At 39.8% G+C, this 8,538-nt stretch overlaps 1 protein-coding gene across 1 annotated transcript in view; it reads left to right on the top strand.

The window, feature by feature from the left end:
• The window catches only part of LOC128610517 (VPS10 domain-containing receptor SorCS2-like), a 210,631-nt gene extending 202,827 nt beyond the window's left edge, over positions 1–7,804 (top strand). The window contains exons 22-27 of the mRNA XM_053629883.1: positions 916–1,028; positions 1,297–1,419; positions 1,699–1,798; positions 4,106–4,208; positions 5,061–5,218; positions 6,131–7,804. Coding sequence (XP_053485858.1) covers positions 916–1,028; positions 1,297–1,419; positions 1,699–1,798; positions 4,106–4,208; positions 5,061–5,218; positions 6,131–6,195 — 662 coding nt within the window. The 3' untranslated portion in view covers positions 6,196–7,804. The remainder of the gene's footprint in view (positions 1–915; positions 1,029–1,296; positions 1,420–1,698; positions 1,799–4,105; positions 4,209–5,060; positions 5,219–6,130) is intronic.
• Positions 7,805–8,538: the final 734 nt, after the last annotated feature.

Raw genomic sequence — 8,538 nt, 5'->3', positions numbered from 1 at the left:
CTGTGCAGGAATTCCATTTTTTATGGGTGTGATGCATTAAATCTGAACAGCAACAGAAATCAGAAAATGTCGGTCCTATATTCTCCTAAAACAAACAAAAACAAATCTTTAATTTACCTCATTATGTGTGTACACTGAGCATGAAAAGGGTTAAAAACACAGCTACAAAGCGCTGACACTGGAGACTCCTTACATTTCTCCTTACAGAAAGCTCTGCCGTATTAATGACTATACACCTGAGCTGTTACTATAGAAACAATAACTTACTAGAACGAGAATATGAATGCAGTATGATCTACCTTTTATTCTCGTACCTTTTATAAGTATTTCTTGTAGCGGTGCTGATAATTCTGATAATCGGTGGGGGGGGGGGGGGGGGGGATACGTTTTTACGTCACTGTATGTTTGAGCTCCAGATTATGGCTTATTGCACACGTTGTTCTTTTTATGCATTCGTTATCCATGCTTTTACGGACTATAAAAGTATTAACGTTTCGTAATTTGTGTGCTTTATGTTTTGATGAATAATTCTGGAGGGAAGAGTAGCTGAAGCCATCATAAAAGTGATAATAATTATAATATTAAAGATGTTGTGTTAATAAAGTTTTAAATACGAAGTTCCTGGTTTGTCCACTGGGTGTCACAATGACATAAGTGAGTGTATATTCAGAAGAAATAAATATTTATTTACTGGGTTAAGAGGGAGGTGTTATTGTTTACCGAGAATCGTCTGCTTTAATGAAGGAATATATCTAATCTGTAAATTATTTTTTATTTATTTATTTTTTTGTCTTTTCAGTTCCAGCAGCAGTATCTGTTACCACTGGACATACGTTATACATTAATGCCGCATCTAGTACTTGTTATTTTCCCCTCACCTTTAACCTTTGACCTGTGGTGTTGTTCTTCTGTCAGATCACTTCCAGGTCATTCCTCTTAGCTTCAGTCCGAACTTGGATCGCTTCAACCCGAACATCCCGGAGTGGAGAGAGGACGTGGGACATGTGGTCACCAGGATGCTGGCCAAGGTTTTTCCACACACACACACACACACACACACACTGAACTGTAAGGACTCATTTATCTCACAAGATTTTTCGTCAGATATCATTTTTAATAATACAATTAATAATAATAATAATAACAACTATTATATAATTGCCTTGGGGTTAGGTTACTCAGGCACAGGGTCAAAGGTCGTGTCTGAATTCCATCCATATAACTCGTATACATTGCAGTAAAATGCCATTTCATCAGCGCTTGTGATAATTTCCTTTTTTTTGTTTTCCTTCTCAGATCACAGGACTTCCTCAGGACTCGATGGTTACCATGGTGAAGCCCGGGCTGCCAACCAGAGCCGACTTATACGTGTTGCCCACAGAGGACACGCCCACTACGAGGAGTGGGTTTGCAGATAAGGTATTGATCTAAACATATATACACACACACACACACACATTAACACACTTCACTCCAATTCTCCATTATGGTTTATTACTAGATGAAGTTTATTTAAATTAGTTTATTTTCTAATGTCAGAAAATATCGGATCAAGTGAAGAGAAAGAGAAGTGCACCACGCCCACATACCAGCATTTAAAAGCACAAACACTTCGTGTACTGTGTGTGTTGTGTACGTATAAGTAAGTTATATAAAACTCCACGTGTGTGTGTGTGTGTGTGTGTGTGTGTGTTGTAGCGCGTGTCCAGCATAAAGCAGGCTCTGAGAGAGAGTAACGTCAGCTTCATCGTGCGTGGTGGACTGAGAGTGCTGGTGACTCTGACAGATCCTGACTCAGGTAACACAACAAAGCCATCAGATGATATCTGATCACATTTACTTTCATCTTTCGTGTTTCTTTATTTTAATAACAGTGTAGCGTGTTCATTTGGGGCGGCTGTGGGGCAGGTGGTAGAGCGGGTTGCCCACATGACTCCGCATGCCGAAGTGTCCTCGGACAAGACACTGATCCCCAAGTTGCTCCCGATGGCGAGCTAGCGCCTTACATGGCGGCTCTGCTACCATTGGTGTGTGAGTGTGTGTGAATGAGACACAGTGTAAAGCGCTTTGTACAGTAGAACTGCTAAGGTTAAAAAAAAAAGCGCTATATAAGTGCAGAACATTTACCATTTAAGAGTGATGAAAAATACTCATCATGAACACAAAATTAATGAACTGATTATTTTCCGGAGACTCCTGCAGACGTTCGTATGAGGCCTTGTACGCACGCAGCACGCGAAAGCTTCTTTCTTTTCTTCTATATATAAATATGGTTTCATTCTGTATCTCACTGAGGTAGTGTTTAGGTTTTGGAGCAGATCACTTACAATAGACCAAGCAATGCCTGAATAGGACATAACCATACACACTGTACACATCTCACTATTAAATTCTGTATAGGTATTTCTAAATGTTTGAATCCACAACACTGTGTCGCAGTTGTCTATGAAGCGTTGATGAATGCTCTTCTCCTGCGTTCGCACAAACAAGGGACAAAGTCGCTAACACTGCTTTGCTTTTTTTCCCCCTGCGAATGCGCACTCTACTCTACAGTGTCGACTCGACATTCAGGAGCTAAAGCTGACGTAGTAGACGTTTTTTTTGGGGGAAAAAAAACAACCGTTTTAATGCGTTTTCAGCGTCGTAGCTAATTTGCACAGAACTGAGATATTCAAACGGCGTCTCCATGTCCGGAACCGTGGCTCAGTGTCCAGACCGTGCGTAAAGAATGAACATTCACCTGTCGCTTGTTTGCGTGAACACAGAGCTGTAAACCACAGATACGTACTGTACATGACTGAGGTGTAAAACATGTCAAACTGGTGTGTGTTTAAGGGCTAATAACTAGCGACGTGTCATCCAGAGCAGCAGCCAGCGGTGGGTTTTTACTTCTGCCTTCTGCCTTCAGTCTGACACGTTCTCCTTTCTATCCTCCAACATATTATCACCAAACTGGAGCCTAGTGTCAGCACGGGTGCTCGAACCGGCCTAGAACAGAGCTATCATTAAATAAAGTCTACTCGTCAGGATATTATTTTAAGTTAAGGAGTAAATTTGTTCGAGAATTTTAAAGCTGTAAGAGCTATTCACAGCCCAGTTTGGCTCTTGGTTTTCGGGATATAGTTGTCCTCAGCCTTCCAACTTTCCAGTCATCAAGATCGTCAAGATAATAAGAATCTTATGACTACATTAGTGATGCACCTTGATTTAGCCAGATGAGGACGGGTTCCCTTCTGAGTCCGGTTCCTCTCAAGGTTTCTTCCTCATATCATCTCAGGGAGTTTTTCCTCACCACCGTCACCACCGGCTCGCTCAATAGGGATAAATTCACACACTTAAAATCTCTATTCTGAGTTTATATGTTTCTGTAAAGCTGCTTTGAGACAAGGTCTGTTGTTAAAAGCGCTATACAAATCAAATTGAATTGAATTGAATTTACGAGCTATATCTGCGTTAGCATCAGGGGACCTATACAGTAGCTTAGTCTTCTCTGTAAGACCAGATCTTGCTGCTTCAGTGCCATGGCTCATCAGTGGTAAAGCTTCTCCTTTTAGTCCAAACTGTCCAACGTCTTCATTCATTTCAGAATGATCTAAAGACCTTCTTTTTCAGATGGCTAGGATAACACTTCTTTATATTTCTCTGTACTGGTATTTACTGTGCTAAAGTTGCTCTGAATATCTTTGCACTATTTAGATTGGGTAGACTGGGTAGACTGGGTAGGGTGAGTAGGGAGGAGATGGGAAGGCGGTGTGTGCAGAAACATAGTGACTAGAGGGAAACAGCGAGAAAAGGAATTTACAGGAAGTTCGATAGGAAAATGTAACTTTTTCTAAAACACTCTTGATGCCGTGTGACGCCTGCACTTGTGTCTTTGCATGATTTAACTCTTTGTGTGGACCAAACCTGTATGATGATAGAAACACATGACAATGTTGGGGAAAAAAAGTGTGTGTGTCTGTGTGTGATCCGTTTTTCTGCATGCTGTAAAATACATAAAATACAAAAATCCCATCATATACACACAGTGAGACATTCATATATATATGTGTGTGTGTGTGTGTGTGTGTGTGTGTGTGTGTGTGTGTGTTCTCTTGGGCCACAGACTCTCGGATCGGTGCTGCAAGTCCCGGATTCTGGGCTTTGGCTGGCATTCTTCTCGTCACCTTCGTCACTACAGGACTCTTCCTCCTCTACAAGTTTAAAAGGTACATTTCCCTCATATCTTTTATCCCAGTAACGATCAATATAAATATGTATGATGTTTAATAATGAGAGTAAATAAAAGAACACATGTAAATGTGAAGTAACAGTTACACAAAGCCAATAAGTTAAAACCCCAGGTTCCATTGGTGCCGGATTTGGGAGACTCTTCCCTGCTGAAAAAACCCCCCAGAAAACAGAAACCCTCATAGAATTTGTAATGGTTTTAATGGTTATAATAGATTTTTTTTTTATTGTAGAGGTTTTAATGGAAACTGTAATGGTCCCTGTGGGTCTGTACTGGTAATATGTTGAATTCTGGATTCTGATTGGTCAGAAGGTGTTGATTAATTCTCAAGAACAGCAGCTCTGACAGTAGTGCAGCTGCAAATCGCAGGTATATATTAATGCACTCGTTCTAATACGTTATCGTTTCCGTAGTAACAGCTCATTCACAGGGACTCGTAAAGCAGAAATGGATAAAAAAAGCGCGTGCGTAATCGCGGAAACGGCGAAATGTTCTCTAAGCAGACGTATAATGTAAGTGAGAACAGGATATAATTTGTTTCGTGGGCGCTCCACAACCATAAATGTAGCTATAAACAGATAAAATGTACGACATGTCATTTGTTAATAAATGGAATTTGTCAGTGTTGGCAAATCGCTGTGGTTTAAGAGGGAAAAAATGGACGTGCTGCCGTACAGCCTGCTGCTGATTAATTTCCTAAAGCAGTGTTGTGTTCCTCACAGACATTTTCCAGACTGAGAGTAACCTTTACTCTGAGACGTTCATTACGCCTACCGGAAATCCAAAATCCACAGCACCTTAACGAGCGCTAACGCTTCTCACCTTTCAGAAAGCTGCCAGGACGTAACGTCTACGCCCAGATGCACAACGAAAAGGAGCAGGAAATGACCAGCCCTGTCAATCACAGTGACGACACGCAGCACATCATCCAGGGGGAGGAGTTCATCGACGACGACCTCGACTCGCAGACGCTGGGTAACGGCCGAGGTACGATAACGCTTTTTTTACTTTAAAGTATCCGTGAAATGGTACGTAAAATCCATGGTAGTCCAAAACATCCGATATACACGTATATTACAGTACGATTGTGAACGTGTAGCAAAAACCCAACGATGACCTGAAAATAATACTTAGTACTTACTACGTAGTTAAAACATAGTGTTCAGAAAGGTCATTTTGAATATCTTTGTACTTATAAAAAAAAGCCCTGTTTATTATATAATCTATTATTATATATCTATTATTATTATTTACTGAACCAAATACAAGAGGGAGCTTATCTCAGGCCTGAGTCATATCTATCCTGGCTAAACTAAGCGTTTTTGATTATAGTTTGCTCTTCAAAGTATCAAAGTTGAACACACGGTCAGTTAGTTCAGCTGATTTCTCAACCACCGGCAGACATCTTACATTTAATCCTACAGGAAGTGGTTTGTTTTCAGCAGCGATCTTCACAGAAAAGTGCCAACTGACATCTAGTGCTTTTTTTTTTAAACTCCCAACCAATCAGGTCGCAAGTTCCGGGGCACATGAGAAAAACAACCATGGAGGACAAAGTTTCAGTGTAAAACACGTCTAGATAAGGAAAGTTACGATATGGGCAATTAAAAATATTTAATTTTCCTGTTATTTAAAAAATAACGGTGTGTGTATGTTTGGGACGTTCAGTGGTATGTGACTAATTAGTTAGCTGAAACTAGCTAGGACTGGTAAAAGTGTTGTTATGGTTACAGTGTGTGCATCGCATACTCGTATTTTAAATTATTATGATTATTTTTCATTTCAGCAGTAAAAAAAAAGTGTGAAAATATGATTAGCTACCTAAATTGTGTCCATCTGAGGTAAAAAGTTTTTTTTTTTTTTTTTTTTTTTTTTGTTGTTGTTGTTGTTGTTTTAAAGGCAATCACTCGGGAGTTGTGCTGAGCATCACATCGAGGGAACTGCACGGATACCTGAGCAGCTGATGCTCTTTAGCTCCGCCTACCAGAACAGAGGCTGCCTTTAACACCGCACACCTGAATGGACAAAGCCTTTTAGGCCACACCCACCTGTGACCGTAACACGCCCAGACAGGAGGAAAAGTGAAACTGCACATACTAACCATCAGCACAGCAAAACCTCTCTCACCATCTCTCTCTCTCTCTCTCTCTCTATCTTTCTCTCTGTCTCTTTATCCATCTCTTTCTCTTCTTTTTGTCTCTCCATTCCTTGATTTATTAAATGCTCGAGAGAGTTTGTCAAACACACACACACACACACACACACACCCACCCTGTGAGGACAGTTCTCTTTCTTCTCTCCCTCCTTCCTGTCTCTTGGCATGATGGGACGTCCACAGCGCTTACACTTTCACTGATGCCAAGGGACCATTTTTACTTCCTGTCACATGGCTGGTCAGTGCACTCTGATTGGCTAACTCAGAGAGTCTGCTACAGAATACAGAGGCCACTTTCTTTTTTTTCATTTAGATGTCCGTGGTGGTAATTGTGGTGTGTGATGTTTTACCGTTTTCTTTATAAAGTCTCAAACGTTTAGTTTTTACTTCCATGTTTTCGTCTTTGGTTTGAGTTGATGTATAAATATCTTTCTCTCAGGCCCGAGTGGTGGTGTGCTTGGTCTGAAACTGTCACCCAAACCATGAGTTGTATGTTTTTTATGAAAGAATGGCAGTGAGGATGTGGTTCGATAGGTAGGTACATGACCAGGATGAGCGTGTAATTCAGGAGCAGCCATGTTTATAGATACAGCCAAAGGGAACCATAGACAATAATCTCTTTTGTTCATCCGCATTCTCAGCTTCTGATGCAATAAGAATTCACAGGATACTGTCCTCTCTTGAGTCAAAAGGGGTAGAACCATCTTCCTCACTTATATTGTTATATTCAGGAGAAATGCAGCAGGTTTTTTGTGGGAATTGTAAAAAAAAATGTTTTGAGAGAAGGATGGTGGACGAGGACTAAAGTCAAAAGCCCTCACAAGTTGTTTGCTTGCTTTACAGCACTAAAACAAAAAAAAAAACTGTCCAAGACATATACAGTTTTTATTGTTTATTTGTTTAGTTTGTGTTTATTTGGTTGTTGTTCTTGTTTGTGGTCTTTCTTTACGGGAACAACAAAAACAAAAAAAACTCTCACAAAACATTTGTTTGTTTGTTTGTTGTGCTTCACAACACTAAAGCAAAAAGCGCACCTAAGATATAGACCTTTTTGTTGTTTATTTGTTTAGTTTGTGTTTGTTCGGTTGTTGTTCTTGTTCGTGGTCTTTCTATTACGGGAATAACAACAACAACAACAAAACTCTCACAAAACATTTGTTTGTTTTGCTTTACAACATTAAAACAAAAAGCCTGCCTAAGACATAGACTTTTTATTGATGTTTATTTGTTTAGTTTGTGTTTTGTTTGGTTGTTGTTCTTGTTGGTGGTCTTTCTTTATGGGAACAGCAACAACAAAAAAAACCTCACAAGACATATTTGTATGCTTGTTTGTTTGTTTTTGCTTTGTAACACGAACAAAAAGCCTTCACGAGACATATTAGCTTTTGTTTGTTTGTTTTGCTTTTTGTCTGCTGCTGTTTTTTTTTCTTGTTAACTATAACAAAAAGACACACACACACTAATATATATATATATATATATATATATATATATATATATATATATATATATATATATATATATATACACACACACACACACACACACACACACACACAGTGGCAAGAAAAAGTATGTGAACCTTTTGGAATCTCATGGTTTTCTGCATAAATTTGTCATAAAATGTGATCTGATCTTCATCCAAGTCAAGGGTATTGACAAATATAATGTGCCTAAAATAATAACACAAAAAAAATTCTGATCCCTCATTTCTTCATTGAACACACTCATTCACCATGCAAAATGGCAGTGGAAAAAGTAAGGGAACCCTTAGAATTAATAACTGGTTGGCCCCCCGCGGCAGCAATAACCTCAACCAGGCGCTTCCTGTAGCTGTGGATCAGACCTGCACATCGTTCAGGAGGAATTTAAGCCCATTCTTCCTGCAGAACTGCTTTAGCTCGGTCATATTCTTCGGACGTCTCATGTGTATGGCTCTCTTCAAGTCATTCCATAGCATCTGTATTGGGTTGAGGTCTGGGCTCTGACTCCGCCCCTCCAAAAGGCGGATTTTGTTTTTCTGAAGCCATTCTGTTGTGGACTTGCTCCAGTGTTTTGGGTCGTTGTCCTGCTGCATCACCCAACTTCTACACAGTTTCAGCTGATGCACAGACTTTCTCACATTATCCTGAAGAATTGTCTGATATACTTG

This window comes from Ictalurus furcatus, chromosome 7 (assembly GCF_023375685.1).
Source record: "Ictalurus furcatus strain D&B chromosome 7, Billie_1.0, whole genome shotgun sequence".
Lineage (NCBI taxonomy): Eukaryota > Metazoa > Chordata > Actinopteri > Siluriformes > Ictaluridae > Ictalurus > Ictalurus furcatus.
Note: the sequence above shows the minus strand (reverse complement) of the source record. Positions and strands in the feature narration are given on the sequence as shown.